At 38.8% G+C, this 22884-nt stretch overlaps 1 protein-coding gene across 1 annotated transcript in view; it reads right to left on the reverse strand.

Annotated features, from left to right (window-relative positions):
- LOC591705 (multidrug resistance-associated protein 5) overlaps positions 1-22526 on the reverse strand; it is a 49182-nt gene extending 26656 nt beyond the window's left edge. Inside the window, exons 1-14 of the mRNA XM_030982542.1 lie at positions 22319-22526; positions 21426-21518; positions 19221-19434; positions 15191-15349; positions 14370-14520; positions 13228-13461; positions 12329-12505; positions 11531-11678; positions 10943-11091; positions 9756-9863; positions 9031-9235; positions 8247-8404; positions 6138-6407; positions 4966-5169 (exon numbers count right to left, since the gene is read on the reverse strand). Coding sequence (XP_030838402.1) covers positions 4966-5169; positions 6138-6407; positions 8247-8404; positions 9031-9235; positions 9756-9863; positions 10943-11091; positions 11531-11678; positions 12329-12505; positions 13228-13461; positions 14370-14520; positions 15191-15349; positions 19221-19434; positions 21426-21504 — 2256 coding nt within the window. The 5' untranslated portion in view covers positions 21505-21518; positions 22319-22526. The remainder of the gene's footprint in view (positions 1-4965; positions 5170-6137; positions 6408-8246; positions 8405-9030; positions 9236-9755; positions 9864-10942; positions 11092-11530; positions 11679-12328; positions 12506-13227; positions 13462-14369; positions 14521-15190; positions 15350-19220; positions 19435-21425; positions 21519-22318) is intronic.
- Between the last annotated feature and the right edge of the window lie 358 nt (positions 22527-22884).

Genomic DNA, 22884 nt, shown 5'->3' on the forward strand with positions numbered 1-22884 from the left:
TGTCGCAGCCTCAACAGACTGCGTAATGGTTTTGGAAGAAGTGATGCAAACATACACAGGAGGGGATATCTCGACTCTAAAACATACTACAGAGTGCAGGGCCCTCAGACCATCTACTGAGCTGTGATATGCTAAATGACGGCCCTCAGACCGTTGACCTTTCATTTCAATTCAATTCAGAACTTTATTTCAGACTCAGCTGCACAAGTCAGAGGTCCATAAAACATATGTTACATATATATAGGGAAAAGAGCTGAGTATGAACATGATGAGTATAATAACAACAAATCGTACAAATACTAAAGAGTATAACAAATTAAACTATACTACGTATATACAATGTATCTGTAACATGTAACCTGTATCTGTATAATTGATAACAGAAGGCCTATAGCAATCTAACTCTAAGCTGTACCTGTAACTGCAAGATTGAAATAAATATATTTATACCAAAATATAGTTGTAACTTAATTGTAACAATCTCTGCTCACCTAATTAGAATAATATAATAATAATAGACAACTAGATATTAAAACAAGCAACAAGGACTATACTACAACCATGAGAGGCTGCATAGTCCTGGTAACATCATGCAAAATATGATCAATTCCGATGTGTCAGCAGGCTATTAAGCTAGAATTTCCAGAGGCCCGATGAGTACCTAAGACTACTATACGTGGGGTTCACTAATACCTTTACAATACCATACTCTCTGGATGAACTTATACATGAGATTTCGTTAAACAGCCAAACAGACTGGAACATTCAACTCAGCAAACACATGACTAGCACTAAAGTATCTAGGTACCCTAAGAAGCATTCTCATGGCATCATTATAGGCCACAGTAAGCCTTTACAAACTGCTCTTCTTAAAAGTACAAAGGTGTACAGTATGCCCTAAATAATGCCACCTTCACATCCGGAGAACACATATGAAATTTCCTAACGAACATATTACCTTGAGCATACAATTTACGACAATGTCGACTAATATCTTTATCATCACAAAGGTCCTCAGTATTAAGAAATGACATGATACATGACCTCTGTACACACATTGAGTTTAGCTCCACATAAATGAAATCTGGGAATACCAATCTACGGTGTTCCTTACATCTAATTATCATAACATGACTCTTTTTGCATTATATTTGACATCATTATCATATCCATAATCAGGACAAATCTTGAGCAAACTCTGCAACCCAGCAGTTGACGGGCTAATAATAACGAGGTCATCTACATACATTAAATGATTGAATACTATACTGCCAACTACACAGCCTTTTTTTTTTTACAAGCATTCAAATTGTCGGATAGACCATCCATGTACAAGTTTCTTTCCAAAATTCATTATAACTTTTACACTGCAATTTACGAGCAACAGAGTCCGCCCGCATGACTTTCTCATTATTCTTTATAAAACGGAGAGCATACTTGAATCGTGCATTGGCCCTCTTTTTTTTTAGCTCAAATAACCGTCCCTGTCTGTTTTTGCCAGCTTCAACCCAGAGTAGATGAGCCTCACGAGCAGCAGAGTGGAACTCTAACACATGCTCATTCCAGCCAGGCCTAGTATTTTGAACCTTGTTTTTACAGTGATATAGAGATTCACTAGCATCACATAAGCATTTCACAATATCATCATATGTATTACATACCTAATTAGCATGGTCATTGTTCACACAACTGGAATCTAGACATAACAAAGCATCGTGCGCATGTACATTAATTCCCTTAAGAAATAAATCAGTATCACAGCAATAATTATTCCTACGATTTATATCAATCTTAGTACAATCTAGCCTGCCTTTATGTACAGTGTTAGCCATGCCTGGATCACGTTGCCCAGGCAAATTGTCAACATCAATTGACAAATTATATATATATATATATATAGAAAGGTTTTATTGAATAAATTCCATCGTCGCAGTCTTACAACTGAATTGCCATTGGAATACAATTGAAAAGTACAAGTATTTACAAGTTAAAAGTACAATAGTCTTAGGACTATGACATAATATATATATATAAATTACCATATTAAAACTCTTTATATACCTCACTTAAGAAATCCAGCCATCTGATTGGTCGAAATTGCATTCATAAACTTCAACTATTTCTGTAAAATTCCCAGTAACCATGGTTAAAACAGTTCTATAATCCCAGTAACCATGGTTATTGGGAAAATAGTTCAGTCTCCATGGTTACCCCATAGGTTTACATGTTAAAAAATGGTCTGAGCGATCGAGGATACCGTACGTGTGCGAAGAATTGGTCGGTAATTTCAATACAATTGAATCTCGATCGATCTTACCGACAATTTTATCTTGCATTGTTGACATGAAGACGAAAATAAACTTCCAAAAACAGAAAAAAAAACATCTGCCGATAGATCTTGATCTAAATTTGTGCCAATATGCATTGCAAAAGTAAAAGAAGGGCCTGTTTAATGGAGCAGCCGCGAAGCATCCACCACGCAAAGCCGTTTTCAATCCATTTTAATGTATATATAAGAAAAAAATGTATGGTAACAGAGCGCGATAGCCGAACGGTTTATAGCGGTGATTTTAGTTACATCACCTTCTGTACGCAAGAGATCGAATCCCATCTTCGACAAAAGTTTTTTTATTTTTTATTTTTTTAAATTTTTTTTCGGCATATAAAAGTATTAATGACTGCTTTAATATTCGAAAATAGTTGTTTTTATACGCTCTCGAATTGGGCTATTGCCCTCGGCACGCCTCGGGTAATAGCACAATTCTAACCTTCCCTTGAGCGTATAAAAACAACTATTTCTCTCAAAGCAGTCATTAATACTATAATATCAAAATTCAGTGAGTATGGAAAGAAAGAAGAGATGAATGAGGAATAGGAGCAAGGAGCAAGAATCAACAGAAGGTGAGAAAAGAATGAAAGGAAAAGAAAAGAAGGGTAAGTAAGAGGAATATATCAAGAAAGATGAGGTGAAAAACATGTGTAATGAGCCTTCTATTAATAAGCTTTCGACAAGAACACACAGACAGAGATAGGATAACAAATTCATTTCGCTCAGTTTATAATGTCAAGATCTGCAAATTACTCACACGAAAGGAGTCCTTGTGATGTATAACGTAGAATACACATAGAGTTCTCAGACGAAATCATATTTAAATGCAATATTCGTAATAAATTGGCCTACTTCCCAGGTTATAGGTTATAGGCGTCTTCTTGCAGCGCCACCACCGGTAGGAATATGCTCGGTTGTAGCAAATCTATACATAATTTCCATCTTCTCTGGAGGCATTAGCATCTGCTGTACATATACAATGGTCCAACCATGACGTGGTATGCCATGCTTCACTATTACATAAGTTTAACTATCTGCAGGTAAATAATGCAAAGTTGGTAACACAAAATTATTATCACAACAAAATTGTTTCAAATGATTTCCAAATAAGGAACTATTGTCAGATATGTCTGCGTTCCAATCACCTACCACATAAACACTGGTAGTGTACTGTCTAGCTCAGAAATAACCGCCGCAATAAAAGCTTTTTTCTCAAGATAATCACTTTCATGTTCAGGACGCTCATAAGGAGTGTATATATTAATGATGACAAATTTCTTATCATCAGTTTTGAATTCAATCGCTACAGCCCAATCAACATTTAATCTAACTTCACTAATTAAGTGTTCATATCTAGTGTGCCAGAGTATAGCCACCCCACCAGGTATACGACCCCGAACCAGACCATTTCTGAGATCTGTAGTAGATTCACCAATACCATGTATAATGAATGTAAAGAGTTAATTTCATTTAAATCTTGCTTAGCTAACCAAGTTTCTTGAAGACAGATGATGTCTACCTCATCCTGAAATAGTTTTTCAATGACAAGACGACGAGATTTCTCTGCATTGCTCTGCCCAAGACGCAGCCCACGACAATTATAACTAACACAATTGAACTTAATTTAAAAAGGGTAGCATAATCCAAGCTAGGGCTCTCTCTGGCTCTTCTCTTCGAGTATTGAATGACTACTGCTCACAGGTCCAGAAGACTATAAAAGTGTCACAGACCCCTGCTTCCGAGGCTCATAGAACCTCCTAACAAAAATACCATCTGGCCAGATGTCAGGTGCATACATCTCATTGACGTCATTGCATAAAGCGGTAACCTGGAACGATGAGAAACGAGCATTCTCCTTTATTATCTTGCGACACTTACCCGAGTCATTCAGCCTTTCTGTTAGGTACTCCTGTAGCATGGTAGAATCCAGATCAGGGTCGAACCGAGTAGCAGAGACATTGACCTTCTTAGTCTTAACAGCTTAAATTTTTCCCTACAGTGGCTGTCCCCACTATACCCGGCTTCTTTTGGGGCTGTGGCCTTTCCTGTGGTTATTTGGTGCCTGGCTGGAGTTGGGTTCAATGTAAGGGGTTTTACGCTTCCAACCCCGACGTACCACCTGGCTCCAAAGATCCTCACTCCGGACTTCTTGTGGTACTGGTACAGCAGACATGGTGGTCGTGGAACTAGGAGCTTCTTGCACCGTAGAGATAGCCGACACACGTGAATCCATCTCGGATGTAACTAGTTGAATATCCTCAGTAACTTTTGCCTGTCACATAACAGATTTCTTCAGTGCTGTCATTTCACCCTTTAGTTTCTGAAGTCTTCCCAGCAAGGCTGACACATCGAGGCTGTCAAAACTAACAGGCTGTGACATGCTGGGTGACGGCCCTCAGACCATAGACCATCTACTGAGGTGTGACATGCTGAATGACAGATGGAATGAGAGGAACCTGGCAGCGGCCATCGACGTTTTGCCAGATATTAGGAAAATTAATGTGATGACTCTAAATGATGATTACTATTTTGCTGGTCGAAAAAACCCATCCCTTGCATAATGAAATATTTCGAGTTGATTAGAACCAGCAAGCTCTCTGAAACGAAAGATCGTATGAAAAACTAAAAATCTTTACCTGAAGCTGGTGTGTGACGAAAAGAATGGTTTTCTCGTTTAAGATTCCATTGATGCACCTCGTGAAGATGTGTTCTCCAACGTGTGCGTCTACTGCACTCAACGGATCATCTAGGAAATACACATCATGATCAGCATACACAGCACGCGCAAGACTGACCCTTTGCTTCTGACCACCACTCAAATTGATTCCTCGCTCAGCGATCTAAGGAAAGGATAATGACATACATGTAAGTATAACAAGTGAACACTTTGAATATATCCTCCACAATTATACTTTCACGATATCTGCATGATCTATTTCTTAAGAAATATTTGGTAAGGGTCTATCGATCGGATGGCTCTAAAACTATTGACAATATTTTACGCTTAAGAGAGCACTGGCTAAGTTTTTTTTTAAAAGCTCGCGGAAATTGGTTTGAGCTAAAAAAAATAATCAGTTTTTATCAAGAGCAAAGCGCTTATCAGATCAAGAATGGATTTGAACCATCAGTTAATTTTGTTGGCCTTATCATCTGCAGTCGTGAACCGTACCTCTCACACGTATACAAACACAAACACACACACACACACACACCACCACACACACGCACATTAAACAAACACATACACAGATACCATACACCCTACAATCGCGTGTGCATGCACATAAAATTGCAGGTAATTGTCTTTTCTGCACTTAATTCCCATTGTTATCTTCGACAGTGTGTAATGTAGTACAGAAAATGTGCACATTTTGTTAAATTTTCATAAAAGAGAGAACAAAATCTAAATTTTTACACAAGTAATTTATTTCCTTTGTTTGTCACATGTCTTCCATCTGATTTTCATGATACGTTGCTGTCAGTGTGAGACAAGCCAATATGTTTTACCGCCATGTTTAATTGAAGAAAGCAAAACAATACTTTGTCATTTGATATGTTTCTTTTCCTAATATCTAATTTTTCGTGCAACATCTTGTCTCTTGGGTCTTGTGATTTAAAAGATGAATATGAAATGTAAAAAAGAAAACAGGTATATGTTGGGTTCTCTTTCTCTCACTACATTTAGTCATTCCAACGTTATCCAGATGTTTATTCTACTTTAAGTTTTCCTTCTCTACCTAGATGTAGATATGGACCTAGCACTGATGGTGACGTGGCTACCCTGTGTAAGAAAGGCCCAGTTTATTACCTCTGTTTCATCTCCATTGGTTAAGATCGTCAGATCTTGTTTGAGGCTACAGGCCTCTAGGACCATAGCATAACGCTTCTCGTCCATCGGTTTTCCAAAGAGAATGTTCTCTCGCACTGTGGCGTTGAATATCCAGGCTTCCTGCGCAACGTAAGCGAACTTTCCCCTGACCTTGCAAGTGCCTTTGACCTTCTCCATCTGACCTAAGATGGCATTGACCAGCGAAGACTTCCCGCTGCCGACAGATCCGCATACACCAACCAAATGTCCCTAAGATTGAGCACGATTGTGCATTTAAATGTATGGGTGATTAATTCAATAAACGTCAATAATTAATAATAATCAAAAATGAAAATAGCATGACATATATCATTACAATGTAAAGAGGAGGAGAAATACCTTGAGAACATGAGGCTTGTGACGGGGGTTGCCATTAGCATACACACATCTATATTAACTACATCAAATATCTGCATTCAATAGAATTTCTTTATATTATGATAAAGGGCAATTGAAAGCATATTTCTTATAAAAAAAAGATAAATTGATTATTCATTTAACCATGCGAAATACTCAGTTGTAAGAAATAATTCGACTAATATGCAAATAGGAATACTCTACCATTTGCATCCAGTTGTGAAATGTAGGCTATATTCTATTTTAAAGTATTCGACATTTAGGCGAGCACTTTAGGGCAAGGACTTTATAAAAAAAAAAAAAAAAAAACCAGTTTTGTAAAATGATAATACCAAGCTTCCCTATTTACACAATTTATAACTTTGCCAACTAAGGGAACGGTGCAGATATTCAAATTTGTCGACAGAAGTCCAAAAAGAGTTTTTCTAACAACAAAAATGACCATGAAATGTTGCCTTGTGCAAAGTACCACCCCCGCCCCCCTCCCTAGGAAAGCCTCAGGGTCAAGGTAAGTCTGTGAATAGAGCAAAAGCGTGAAAATGAGGTACATTGATGCGTACGGGCCTGCCTCTCTGATCAAAAAGCAAATGTGTAATAATGCTTGAGTAACATTCAGTATATTCAAAATTAAATCAGATATGTCTGTATATTCAGGCGTGCCGGAAGCAGTTTGGGATTGGGGGGGGGGGCAAACATTCCGGGGGGCTCACCTTCCAGGGGCAGTGACGTAATGAGCAAAAACGTTTGGAAGGGGGAGGGGGGCAGAAGAAAAATCTGCATCACCACCACTCTTACACGTTACATGCAGGCCCCGCGGAACGTTTTTCAAAGTGGAGTATTAACGATCAGGTAGAGCGTAAATTGGCTTGGGGTCCAGGGTCTGAGCGTCGGCAGGGGGTCAAGGGCCTGAGCCCCTCGGAAGTTTAGGGTTTTTAGGCATTAAATTACGGCCAGATAAGCATATTTAGATACCTTATTTTTGACACTGACAGGTCACTAATTGGCGGAGAGTCCAGGGAGGAGAGCCCCCGGAAGCTCAAGGGTTTTAGGTATTTATTTACGGTTATATGAGCGTCCAGGGGCCCTCTTTAAGGCCATTGGTGTGGTCCAGGGGGCAAAGCCCCCGGAAGCTCAGAGGTTTTAATATTTAACTACGGTCAGCTGATCATCCAGGGGCCGCCTTAGGGCCCTTCGTGGGGTCCAGGGGCAGAGCCCCCGGAAGCTCAGGGGTGTTAGGTATTAATTACGGTCAGATGAGCATCCAGAGGCCGCCTTAGGACCCTTGGTGGGGTCCAGGGTGCAGAGCCCCTGGAAGCTCAGGGGTTTCGGGTATTTAATTACGGTTAGATGAGAGTCCAGGGCCCTCTTTAAGGCCATTGATGTGGTCCAGGGGGCAAAGCTCCCGAAAGCTCAGAGGTTTTAATATTTAACTACGGTCAGATAAGCATCCAGGGGCCGCCTTAGGGCCCTTTGTGGGGTCCAGGGGGCAGAGCCCTCGGAAGCTCAGGGGTGTTAGGTATTAATTACGGTCAGATGAGCATCCAGGGGGGGGGGGAAATGTGTCCCCCCCCCCCACTTCCGGCGCCTTTGCGTATATTTCTTCTACATAATGTTTTTATGTTACAAGAGAATTGCGAAGATTGATATAGATCAAATGGCAGGTAAGAATCGATCCAGGAACCGTGCACTTACATTTGGGAGGTCAAAGTTGACATCGAAAAGTACTGATACAATATTATTCGAGAATTCATCGGTCACACTATTACACTCGTGTTGTTTTACGTCAGATGTCTGTTCTTTAATTCCATTTGAATCGGTAGCATTGTGTGATCCGTTCTTTATCATCACTTCTAGAGAGAGAGAGAGAGAGAAAGAGAGAGAGAGAGAGTAAGAAAATAATATTTTTGATTTCCTGATATTTGTAATCCTTCAGCAGAAATTAATACATCAACTGTTTAAAGCCATTTCTGTCTTCAGTTTAGAGCAAACACTCTTTAGGTAGTTTAAGGCTGAAACGTGACAATCTACGGTAAAAACAACTTAAATGAAAACTTAAAAAAAAACTGTCTTGTTTAAATTCTGTGTGTAATAGATGATCTTTTTCTAATTCTGTCATATGAGTAAATCCACTTGTGACGACTGCCTGATTATAGCATCTGCTTTTTTTAAACGTTATGTTGAATGATAGATGTTAACACCTCGGCATTCAAAAACTTGCCTATGATTTGTAATACTTACATTACTTCATATTGGACATTACATGTATATTACTGTAAACAATGATTAAAGGGCTTTAAAAATACATTTTTTTTCCGTAGAAAACGTGCATGATATCGTTTTGTTCTAAATAATGACGAGTTTGGAAATCAATAAACCTTGAACCTAATGTTGATCTTACAATTACTAGATGGCAGCGATAGGATTAACCACGTGATCCAAGTGACTGGTGAAGATCCTTTACATTATACGAACATACCTGGGTCACCGCTACCATTCGTGTCGATAACTTCATTTTTGTTCGTATCTTCGGACGTAGTTTCCATGGTGATGTCATCTTGGATCGCATCTTCGTTGTATGAGATGTCATCCCATCCGAACTCTCCTCCTCTGATTTCAACCATGTTCTCACTACTATCTTCAAGCTTCTCATTCGCTTTCGCTTTGTCCATGATCATGATTGACTGGAATTAAACGCATACGTTTTTATAATATTTGAATGAGACACAGTACTCTTACCTATATATAAAACGTACTCTTCGAATAAATTTGGAAGAAACTACAATATCATTAGACATGAAAATAGATATATACATATTTTTCCTGATGGAGGTTCATAATGGTTATTATGAATGATGAAATAAAAATACCCAACCTGCTGACGTATTATAGATTAGTAGCCAGCAATCGGGTTTTTTCTTCACCTGAAAGGCCTACGCTACGCTAGAGTTACACATTTTACGCATTTTACATTTTACACATTTAGTATGTAGAAACATGCATCAGCAAAAACAGTTGAAGATATTAATCCTAGGTCGGACCACAGTTAGATTTTATGCCGTTGGTCTCCAGCTGTGTGCTGGTCTTCAGCTAATCAAAATATAACTCTGAGAATCATAACTAACTCTGCTTATGGTGATTCTCATTGTGTATTAAATGATAAACTTATAATGCACTCCCTCTCTCTCTCTCTTACCCCCATACCTTCAGTCGATCCAGTGCAACGTTAGATTCAGCCAGCATGCGGACGGCAAAGGGAGCAGGTCCAATAACAGCTCTACAAACGTTCAGAAGTGACACGAGAGTGAACGCCTGTAAGAATACGAACCCGGACATACTCGTTAAGCTCGAAGTAGGATTAACAAAAAGAACTTAAGTCCCGAATGTAGTGATTAACATTTTGAAGAAAAAAAAAACAACATCAAAGTGTTTGAATCATGCGTGAATCTATTTTTAAACTGCTAAGGAATAGTATTTTGGTATTGTTTCACATCGGAGGATTAAAAGTTTAGGAATTTAGAATTGAAAATTGCACATTAACTCATAGGATGCCATGAGGCTGCATACACGATACCGTTATAGTGCTTTGTACATGCGAGCTAACTATTGATTAACTGCCATGTGCATGCAAGCACGCATTCGTAATAGCAGTTATTGTTCATGCTTTAATGATGGACTATGCTGTGTGTTTCGCACGCGCTATTCATAGAACCATCGCGTTGGTCAGCTTATCTCCAAAACAACCTGGCACAGGGGGATTTGGTGCTTGGCATTTGGCATGATAAGAGTTAAGGCTCCTTCCTTTGCGTCAACTGATTCGATCATTTATAAAGAAGTCTTCTGTAAAATAGCGATATTTTATTTCCTAGGCCAGTTTTCCAACAACGCAGAATTTCTTTTTCTTCCCTAGCCCCCAGGGACTCGAAACGCGGACATTGAGATCCACAGTCCAGTAACTTATCTACTGGACTACAGCACCTCTCACCCATCAATAGGATATTCATTGTTCACTGTCTTTATACAATTATTCATCTATTTTCATTTGCCCTTAATAATGTGCCTGTCCTTGTCGTTTCTTTTGTCAAACACTAAATCACACAGCTTCATACCTAATGTATTGATGATCATTTCAGAGGGGCTTGCCATTACAAGCCACGCTTTTCAATAAGCCCCTTTTTCACATGCCACATACAAATAGTCTTACCTATAATATTGTTCAAACTGTCAAATTTGTTTAAAAAAATGTCGATCGCGTAATTAAATTATTTCAATGTTTATAATATTGTTTCCATATAAAATACCCTCCATTTTGATATACTAATGGATTTGTGAATACATTCAAGCATGTGAAATAAATAAATTCAAATTCAATTAAACAAATGTTGTATTACCTCAGCTGCAGTGAGTGAGTTTCCCATATAGATGTGGATGATGATGGATAGGACTGAAGCAAGACTTGGAATGATGGGAACATTGGATAGACTGAAACTCTGCAACATTCCCGCCTTTTCCAAATGCGACTTTTCTTGGCGGCGTAAAGCTTTACGATTGTGTAAGAAGTAATAATATGGGGGTAGAAGAGTGTTAGACCGGCGAAAATACAACGATAACTATTTTGCCAGTCCTTAAATAAACAAAATATGTTCTATCATTATTAGCTGCACTCATTCGTGTTATCACTTACTTCTTTGATGCAGTTTCGTGGAAAATAATATTTTCTCATTAGACCCCCATTTCCACACCCTACAGTATACATGTAAGTATACTTTTGTGATTCAATTTAGTGGGAGCATTATGTTGTTCTGTTTTGTGTTTGGCTTTTATTAGCGTCTACGATAACCATGAATTAACCAGAAGCACACCATGAATTTTGAAGATGAAACAGAGGGATGCTTGCATAATTGTATGCATGGCTGATGCTTTTTTCCAAAAAGAGAGGGACATGCATCGAAATCTGAAGGACAAAAAGATGAAAATACCTTTTATTGACTTGGCGAATGGTAGCTCCCAGGCATACATCTTGATCAGTTTTATGTAAGTCACAAGCTCATGCATCTTCTGGACACGGACATCGATGATCTCGATACATTGTATTCTTATCTTCGATATGGTCTTTCCAGCCATGACCTATGAGTCATGCAGAACATGACACAGGAAGAGCAAGAAAGAAAATTAATTGAGCGAGTACTGATTTCTACCACACATATTATACCGAGTGTAAGGATTCTAATTACCGAGTGAACTTCATAAATGACTTTCGGCTCACTCTAAGATACATTTTAGTTTGCTCTGCAGTGACTTACAACACCTAAGATGGAAGTGATGTACCCCTTATTATGAGTTGCAGAAGATTTTCAGTAAATATAAGATACGCGGGTCTGGCCTGTATTCGAGTCCGAGTACGTCCAAATGCAAATCAATAAAGTTTGACAACACCGTTATTCCACAGTCTTATTCTTAACAAAAGAAAAATAATTATGAGAGTAAAGTAATATATCGTAGCATATACTTTATGCGGAGTCTTACAGGTGTAATATTTAGTTTACTATTTGTGCGATTAGAAGATTTCAAAAAAATTATTTTGCACAAGGCAGTGTCATTCACTAGGAGAGTTTGGCCAATCCGGCTCGATTTGGGCACAATATGGCGAACACTGCTTTGTTCGGCAAGCACAAAACAAACGCACATGCGCCACTTTGTGACCGACTGAAACTAAATAGGCCAAACTCTGCGTATTATCGATGGCTCTGGCCCAAGGCTAGCACCGACGCTCTCACCTGCATAGGGACGAACAAGATGAATGTTGCGAGTGTCCCGATCAACGCCCCACTTCCGACTATGAACTGTGTCGTAATGAGGGTTGCTAGAAGCAAGGCTGGGGAGGAGATCAGGAAGTTTCCTACCACGCATACGTTGAAGAGACGTTGACTGTCGTTGGCACATATGTTCACAATCTGGTAGTGGTAGATTAAAGGAGTGAAGATAATATGATATCATTTCAGGAGACATGATAGCTCAGTGTCTCATAACTCGTAGATCACAGATTCGACGCGCTAGGGTGTACTATAGATTTGTTAATCCTCAATTAGAAAGTTCCTTGGGAAAGGTTATTACATCTGCCATGTCATTGATACTAATTAGTTGCTTACGTATCAGTCGGGTAAAATAATGATTTTTCAACCTAACAAAAATCGCTTCAATAAAATGGCAAAAGATGGGAAATATGAAAGGCTAGTGGATGATGACAAGCAGGAATTGTCCGAATATATGGGTCTTGAAGTCATGTTTGAAACCTGTAACCTGCATCCTTGAAATATTGGTGGTATGCCTACGAATGACCGCTTTCCTGCATTTGATCGATATTTTGGGGAGGGGGGGGGGGAGAAATGGTCGCTGTATGGGGGCTGGACCTAAGGTTATGCAGATGGTATCAATGAAATGCTTAACATGGATAAGTTCTTTAAGATCCGACGGGGGGGGGGGATGCAAATTTGTGATTCCCAAACCATTCAGCTATGGGAGACTTTATGAGCAACGTGATTGGTCGAGAGAAGAAATAAATATTACGGGGGGAAGGGGGAGGCTATGACTGTAAAGACAAGTTTGGAATCTCTGCAAAGTTGACAGTTACCTTTAAAGTTGGAATTTGATAATATGAAAAATCAAGATTTCCTACCTCCCCGACGCTGTGCTGCTGTAGACTCCTAAGGTTAGCTAGCTTGCGAAACGCCACAGTCAGCATACCGCTCCGTAGACGTGTGGCTGTTCGACAGTTGAATGAGCGAGAGAAGACGTCGCCCGTTATACGAACGATTTGGAGGATGAAGATAGAGACAACGAGTACGATGCCGGACCAGAGGTCGACCTCCTCCTCCTCAGTATACTCCAGTAACCTCTGTACAAGGACAGCCTACAAACACACACATAATTATGATAGATTACATGGGGGAATCTCGGGAAACATCGGTCCATATGCACACCCCCAACTTGTTATATAGGAAATGGTGGCCCGATCGGAGTCACAGTGATTTTGTTAGCTTTCCCCTCCCTGGTACAGATGACGCCAGATGTTTGATGATAAGAACAATAATAACCAAGGTCAGGCACGTACGCAGGGGGTAGGGGGGTTGGGGGGTTGAACCCCCCCCCCTTTGATATTTTGTATGTGCATGCGTACAAATGTATTTTGGACGAAATTACCCCCCCCCCCCTGCTTATTCAACGGTTGGCTGAGTCGTTGCGATTTGTTGGGACCAACAAAAAAAAGTGTCCTCTTACCCTGGAAACTCTGGATGCGGAAAAAATGTATTTGACACGTCCGACGGACTTCACAAAGAATGGATTACATTTTCAAATGGTGGAACTCTTCAGTCATAGAATAAACAAAGGAGGAAGAGAAGAATATAAGGTTAAGGAGAAGAAAAAAAATGAGAAGAGGAAAAAGAAGAAGAATGAGGAGGGGGAGGAAGAAAGAAAGGAATAAAGAATGAAAGTACCAACAAATAAACCTCAATTCATACAGTTTGTTCAGGGCCCTGTTTCATAAAAAAAAAATCTTATTAATAGAAATGCCACAGTTCTATTACAATTTTATTCTCATTCAATCAAATGCAAGGATGCCAGTTGCTTATGAAAGTTATAAAAACATTTAATTAATAACAAGGATCATGAAACAGTGCCCGTGAACAAATGAGGTAATAGGTTCCTTACTTCGTTCATAATTTATAATCGTATTTATTTATGTCCTACAAGACATATAAACAATTGCTACATTAAATATTTTTGAGCGAGATCTAAGGAGGAATATTAACTGCTTACAGATGTGACGAAAGACGCCATCAGCGCGACGACAAGCACAGCAGCTGATACGATCTGCCTGGTCCTTACAAATCGAATGGCTACTCTCCCGATAGAAGCTTCCTCCTCACTACCACTCAGAGCCACTTCTTCCATCCACAGTCTCTCCAGTCTGCGTACAATCATTGATTGGGTTAAGAAACATCATGGGGGGGGGGGTGGCGGTATGATACAGTTTAAAGAATAATTGACTATGGTTTGAAAAGGTACATGTTTAGACAATGACGTTTGGATTCAATTTCCCATTTTATCTTGACAATAATCAACAACTTTAATTCAATTGATTAATTAGAAATAGGCATTATGTCATTGAATCTGCAATATTGTACCCCCATCCATTCATGAACGTCTTGGTCGGAACACAAAATATATCCGTAAAAAAGAGTAGAAACAGTGATCTCGGAATGCTTATAAAATAAACCTGATGAGTTGTACGTTTTGCGGTACGTCCGATGTCCTCAAAACTTAATCACTGGTAATTTGTAAATCGTAAATGGTGAGCAAAATGATTTAGATAAGCTAAAGATAATGTTGTAAAGGTAGCACCGCCCCCATCCCCATCATCGTCATCCTCATTATCAACATCATTGCCGTCCTAATAAAAAGATCTCCCTTTCAATGTCTGTCTGTTATATTTCTTTATCCCCCTTTTAAAAGTTAGGAGTGGGAGAATTGGGTCATTGGAACCTAAGGAATTCATGTATTTTATTTTAATGTTAGCAGAGCCCACTTGAATTTTGCAAAACGTTCTCTACATGGGTCGTTGATATAGAATGCTTTACCTATCTCCGTTATAATCGCCTCTGTCATACTCCGACATCGTTCCAAGATCGGCATACTCAAGCGTCTTTTTATAAGCCTTGAAGAACAAGGACGTCATCCATGACAGCCATACGAATGAAAGAAGTCCACAATGATCCAACGGTGAATATTGTTCATTTCTGCATAGAAAAAATACACAATAAATTTCTCCACTTAAAGGTATAGACCAGTTCTAGTCATGCGATTGCATTGTGAAAGAAACGTTGTGGAATCAATCAGAACAGGTTGATCATCTAGCATATAAGTATTGGTGTGTACTGCAAGGTTCTGGATACGAAATTTGGCCCAGTCTTGGTAAAGTTACAAGTACACAGAAAGATGTACAGTATATGTGACTACGCGATATATATCCAGTCCGGATATTTACCAAATACACTGTATATCAATTAGTAGGCGGTTTTTGGCATTTTTTTTGTATCATCATGTATTAGTACAGAAAAAAAACATATTCTTTCACATGATTGGTAATAACAGCTTCCATTTCATTTTTTGAGAGTGGTCGGTCCAAAACTGCTCTTACTATACCTTTAACACATCCATTAACCGTCAACAGTAATAATGATGATTACATGAAGCTATACTCAGCACGATTTAGATTTGACCGCATCTATACAGTGCGTATAACAAGTTTATTCGAATTTAGCAGATTCCCAAATTAAAAGTCAAAACTTGGGTTACCGGGTTTACAGTCCGTTCGATTTAACAATTCATTCAAAAGACTTCACAAGAAACATCTTCTCTCTCTTTATAATGCATTATATATTTAAAGACCACATCTCTCATACCAAAATGCAAGCCCCCCCCCCCCCCCCCCCCTAAGCATGTGTTATTATTACTTGTGCGCCTGGTGCATTCAATTGTCAATTATTACTTATACACCGTTTTCAATTTATATTATGGTGTATACTTTCGTTATATTTGTGATGTATTATTATGTCAATTTATATGTAAGTTTGATATATTGTTATCTCAGTGTTATGATATTCCATAGTTTAACTTTGTATATATTGTCATGATGATGGCAATATTTAGACACTTCACTTGATACCCGAAATATAATGAAGACTTTGGACTCGAGTCTACTCCCTGGTTTTCCAAGATAATCGGCGTGTTTGACACAAATTCACGGATTTTTCTTGTTTTGGTAGTAGTATTATTAGTATATCGGTTGTTTTTTTATGTACGTACAGCCTGCTACATTCACATAACTGCGCCAGGAGTGTCATTTTTGACAGACAGGCGCATTATAAATGTTCACTATTATTATTTATTATTACATCTTAGTTCTTGTCAGGGTCGGAAGTAGTTATGGAAATTGGGAACTGTTTTTGTTTTTGTTTTGTTTTTAAAAACATTGCAAATACAGAGCTTCGTATTAGTAATATTATGACCATATTGATCCTTTAAGCGGTTTTGTTTTAGAATATTAAAAAATAAGTCTTATCTCACAATAAGATCTGTAACTAAATTGTCGGCATCATAATCAAGACTTTTATAGAAAAATGTAATGGTCAAACAACGACACTGAAGAAGCAGCAATGTTGCTTTTGTAGGAACAAAATAACAGTGGGGGGGGGGGGGTCATACAATTTGCTCTTGATAAATGATATTATTGATTGAAATCACTACACTGGGCTTGTACCAAGATATTCGTTTATCTCCCTCTCTGTCCATTTATGTTTGTTCCTCTCCCTACCTCTACTCTTCCACTGCTTCTCTTCCCAATCCCTCCCTCTCTTTCTCTCTCTCTCTCTCTCTCTCATCCCATCTCTCTCTCTCTTTCTTACCCTCTCCCTCCTGTTCTCTCTCTCTCTCTCTCTCTCACACACACACACACTCTCTCCTCTGTCTTTCTTCTATATATAACTGGATCCCTATATCCAGGAAAAACAAAATTCGTGTATTGATTTCTTGAATAAATCTCGTTACGTCTGTCGATTCATTCAAAACCTAACGTACTAAATACGAGAGACGCTTTGTCAATCTCATGCAAGCAACAATGAACAAACTACGCCAAGAATCAAGTGGAGATAATTGGCCATACAGAATCGTAAAGAGTAAGACATCTTTGAGTTCTCAACCAAATCATGTATTATATAACACGGAAAATAGGTTAAGTCACCCCTGCTGTAGAGTCTACTTCACTATACCAAAGGGAATGAATTGTTTTTCTCTCCTGTCTCGATCATTCCATATCAGCGAACGAGTTTAGATTTTCTTTTCGCAATTGACTATTTAGTTGGTAGACAGCATCTTTTTAAGCGTTTTTTTTTGTTGCTTTCTGTCGGTTCATTTCCCGGCTACGCAAGCGCTTGTCTCCAGTTTCTAGGCCAGAAACTGTTGGTTATCTAATAATTCAAAGAGTCGATATCCTTATCATGAAGGCCTGATATAGTTTGACCTCCTTCTGATTTCAAAGGACGCTCCTATTGTCGTGATGACAATCTCTTTCGAACAATATCTCTTTCATATCATTGGCACCGGCTTGAGCGTGCAGTCAAGCCGAAAACTTGAGGGGGTGGTGTATAAACGTCGTAATGTATCGCGGGTAAAATTTCGCGATTTTTTTTTTTTGCCCGCGGTTGCCCGTGGTGGAAAATGTGCAAAATTGGCTTACCCGCGGTTTACCCGTGGTATGCCCGCGGAACAGACGCCGGCGACTGTTCCGCGTCCTTATCGCGGGTGAAGCGCGGCGGTACCGCGGCCTACCACGCTTACACGCGGTACGCACGCTAATGCACGTGATAACAACGCGGTACAGACGCGGAACAAACGTGCTATGACCGTGCTCCACCCGCGATTACCCGCTAAAATTTCGCGTCCAATTCCGCGTGTAACCACGTCTTAACCGCGGCCGTAGCACGTCCTAGCACGTTCGTTCCGCGTCTGTACCGCGTCTTTACCGCGTGTGTACCACGTGTACCACGTGTACCGCCCGCGATTACCCGCGGTCTAAATTTTTGGGCAGCCCAAAACTTTTTCGCGCGGCCAACCGCGTGTGAATTTCTTACCGCGTGTAACGACGGGTAAAGTACGGCTGTATCGCGTCTTTATCGCGACCTCAAAGCGTCCAACAGCGTCTGCTTCACGGGCAGAAATTTTGGGCCGTGATTCGGCCGCGATACGCCCGTGGAGGGCTGTGTGACCGGGCCTTTCCTCATTTGTAACCTAAATATAGAGTGCTTTTGCAAACACGGCGGAAGGAAAAGATGAGGGTAACCGAGCAAAATAATCAATCTGCGCATGTTGATTTTCATGAGCGTAATAATAATAATAGCTTTCGTTCACTAAACTCGACGGAAGAGTTGTATCACCGTAATGTAACCGAATCTAATGCATAGGTCTTTGTGAAGTGCCTCCATACAACTTATTTCATTCACCTGATAAGAATAATAGTATTTCAATAAACATAATCCGAACTGCATACATTTTGATCTAGGTTGAGTGAATTCTCCCGTCCTCTTTGCCTTCCGTCGCGTTGCTAAAGCGCCCTAATGAGGGACACGGGAACGATTGGAACGATGCACTGGACTCACTCGGAAAGTGTAATACGAATGCCTCCCCCTTGTTTCTAATACATGTTAAAATATTATTTTCGGCATCACAAGACTCTCGAGGGAATGTATATCTCAAATCGTTTACATGGTGAGAGGGGGAGCCCCCTCCTACATCAATCCTTAATACTATATGCGGTGAGGTCGGTGAAGTATGGTTCTAGCAGATTTGGGGCTCCATTATCACCCTGCGTTCTTTTTTAAAACAAACATATATATTAGCACTACTACTAATAGACAATTTAATAATAATGATGATTGTAATAATAATAATAATGAAGCAGAAATGTATAGTGTGCAACAATCCACCCATGCAGATAGTGCTCATGGCGCCGAAAACATATTCAATAGAAAACACACGACTGAAAAAAATACATATTGCCCGACTAAAAAAATGGAGGGGAAAAAGGGGAAAGATAGAAGAAAGAAAACTCACGTAGGCTTGAGTCTAATGGGTATAAGTAGCTGGACGCTTTTCCTGTATTTAAATCCATCTCTCCCACTATCATCCATTTGAATACTTTCTTTATGATCGACGTTCTCATCCTGCTTGGTCGCCTCAACCTGGTTCGTCGTCGTCGTCGTCGTCGTCGTCGTAATCGTCTCGTCCATTGGGGTCAAGGTAACCGCTGTCATTTCGACCCCACCATCTTTGGAAAGACAGGGAATATAACAAATAATTATGTAAGAGCGATTGAAGTCGATGCTATTGGTATATGGTGTTAGATTCAGGTACGTAGTAAGGGAAGTTGAACGACTTTCTTTTCAATTTCGCTTGTTTATAATTATTCGAACTATGACGCTTGTTAAAAATATAAAATATATAGTTTCTAAAATTCCTTGTGTCATTTGTTTGTTCTTCTTCTCCTTCTTTTCAATCTTCTCCTTCTTCTTCATTGTTTTTCTTTTACTTCTTCTTCTTATTCGTTTACTTTGCATGCTTGTCAGCACAATTTGGTACACATGTGTCTCCCTTACGGAAAGAACTTAAATGCTTATCGGTGGGACCCGGAAAATCATATATCTATATAATGATATAAATACAAAATCCAACATAAAGCTTCATATGACTCAACACATTTATTTGGGATGTCAAAAGTACCCGGATTTGATAACTTCAATGGATGGTATTCTCAAAAGCGGACTAACTTTAGTCCATGGTTTAATCCACCGACTAAGTATGGAATGCCAAGTGTCCATATGAATATATTTTTTAATAATTTGATATATGTCCCTAAATTACCATGATAACATAATTATATCATAGTTATATTGTTGTTTATTTATTATGTTATTACATTTTATTTTAATTTAGTGACAGATTAAATTATTCAAAAACATATTCATATGGACACTTGGCATTCCATAATTAGTCGGTGAATTAAACAAAGGACTAAAAGTAGTCCGCTTTCGAGAATACCACCCAATGGGTGGTATTCTCATAAGTTAAGCCGGGACTAAGTCCAGACTAAACAAGAATTTTAGTTCACACTTCTATGGAATGCTAGGTTTCATCTTCCTCCTTCAATATTCATGACAAAGATAATCTACCAAAAACTTTGTTGAAATTCAGTTCATACTCATATTATCTTTTTCTTCCCATTTCATTGCAAAATTAATTTTTTGAACACTTTTCATTGAAGGATTAAAATAATCTGTACAGGGTAAATTAGTTTGCAACAGGCACTCCATAGAAGTGTGAACTAACTAAGTACGCGCTAACTTAGTACGCGCTACCGGAATACCACCCAATGACTTTAATTTAGGTAGGAAAACAGGTACACTCTAAAAACTAGAGTGCTGTTTTTAGCATTTGGAGGGTTATGTATATACGTAGCACTTTTTGTTCTAATACAGTGCGTCCCAGAAAAAACGAAACCGGGAATTATCGATGTTTTATCATATCTTAGTCACATTTAAAATTAATATATGACACATATTTGGAAAGCTTAGATCCTCCTCTTTCATTTGATGCAACTCATATGATGCATATTTTACGCATGAGTGATACCAATGAATTGAAGAGAGGCAACCAAAAAGTCATTTGGCGGACCGTATCTGAATTTCAAAGAGAAAATCACATTTCTAAAAAGTTGAGTTTCTGCCCTTTCATATGACACCTCAATCAGGAAAAATGAGCAAGGAATGACAAAGTTCTGTTTGTTTAAAGAAGTGCTTGCATTTCCATAATTTTATCAAACGAATTCATTTTCACTGGCTGCCTGCCGTAGCAACAAGCAGAATTGACAAAAGACTTAACTCCGTTTCGTTGACAATCAGCCATGCATGAAGTCTTTCGTCTATATTATGTATTTTGCCAATGTATACAGTAGGCTGACGGGGAGGATTGGGGAGTCCTGAAAAGGACTGTCGGTAATCTTTATTTCTTGAGAGTATGTGTAGTTCTGTAAAGGACTGTTGGTAATCTTTCTTGAGCTTATATTTCTGAGGAGAACTAATGCGCCGGTTAGAGAGGATGGGTAGTAGGAGTGGCTCGACGTTTCGAACAGGTTGACTATCCGTCGTCAATGTATTCGAGAAAGATCGCGTAAACTTAATGCAAATAAAAATCACAATATTTTCCAAAGATATTATAAATACATGTTAACCAAAAAAAGGTCATAAACTTTGAATTGCTTACCTGACGTCATTGCATCTTCTGTTTCTGGCATCATGGCATCACCTGATACATCACTCTCTTCTAAATGCGTGTCAGGCATTATTGAACTTTTTTCTAGAAAAGACCAAAAAGAAAATGGTGACGTCATTTATATGCAAAGTATATTTTAGTGCAGTATAGCCTCAGCCTGACTTTAAAGGTAAAGACCAGTTTTGGAACCCCCCCCCCCTCTCAAAAAATGAAAAGGAAGCTCTTATTACCAATCATGTGAAAGAATATGTTTTGACTAATACGTGATGATACAAATTTTGCCGGGAACCGCCTACTAATTGATATATTTGGTAAATTATTATATCTATCTGGACCGGATAGATTACGCGCACGTGTCACGCACGTGTCACGTAGTCCCAAATACATATTTCTGTTTACAGTGCTTGTAACTTTACCAAGACTGTGCCAAATTTCTTATGATTTTTATGATTCCAGAACCTTGCAGTATACACCAATACTTATATGCTAGATGATCAACCTTTTCTGATCGATTCCACAACGTTTCTTTCACAATGCAATCGCATGACCAGAACTGATCTTTACCTTTTAACACCATCCAGCATTAAACCCCGTGTGTTGCTATGGATCCATCGATATTATCGAAATTCCTCTACATTTAATATAATACAAAGCATACCGAGTTTAGCGCTACCATAATTATATTTCGCAACGATTTTTCCTTTTAAGTGATTTAGCTAAATATTACATTATGACAATAATATCGTCTATATGCGCTTCCAATACTTATAGCTACCCCAGTTTAGCTTAATATCATTCGATGTCTCAAATCTAGTACTGTCGTCACAGGCTGCGAATTGATGAAACTAAACAGAGAAATAACGGTTAAAACATCTATCTCTTACCTGTTTTTTCCTCGATGTACACAGCTATCTCTTAAAGAAAGTGTAATAGCCTGCATGTATGTAGTTAAGACGGGTTAACAAGTTAAGCCTCAGTGAATAAATCTATTCTCCCTCTTCTTGGTCAAAATACTCAGAAAAGTATTCATTTCACCTATTCTATTCACCTTACAAAGCAGCTTATATTATCGATGCATCGTCCCGTGATGTAACAATAGTGCATTATCTATTAAAGTGAAACATGACAAAGCATTTCGATTTCTTTATTCTTATTTGAGGGTTTTTTTTTAAGGCTGGCGCGCTGGACGTAGGGGCATACAAAAATCAATATTTGCAGTTTGAGGGGAAGGATGATCTAATTCTGAATTAGATCATCCTTCCTCTCAAACTGCAAATAATTAGATCATCCTTCCCCTCAAACTGCAAATATTGATTTTTGTATGCTGAATCAGCATAATGATGAAATATCTAGTATGGTTCTTATGCAACCTTCCTGGGAATAACTTTAATTTGTAAATCAAGTAAATAAAGATTACGAGCTCGATATCATGTAATAAAAAAACAGGTCA

Source organism: Strongylocentrotus purpuratus, unplaced genomic scaffold, assembly GCF_000002235.5.
Source record: "Strongylocentrotus purpuratus isolate Spur 01 unplaced genomic scaffold, Spur_5.0 spur5_scaffold_12, whole genome shotgun sequence".
NCBI classification, from domain to species: domain Eukaryota; kingdom Metazoa; phylum Echinodermata; class Echinoidea; order Camarodonta; family Strongylocentrotidae; genus Strongylocentrotus; species Strongylocentrotus purpuratus.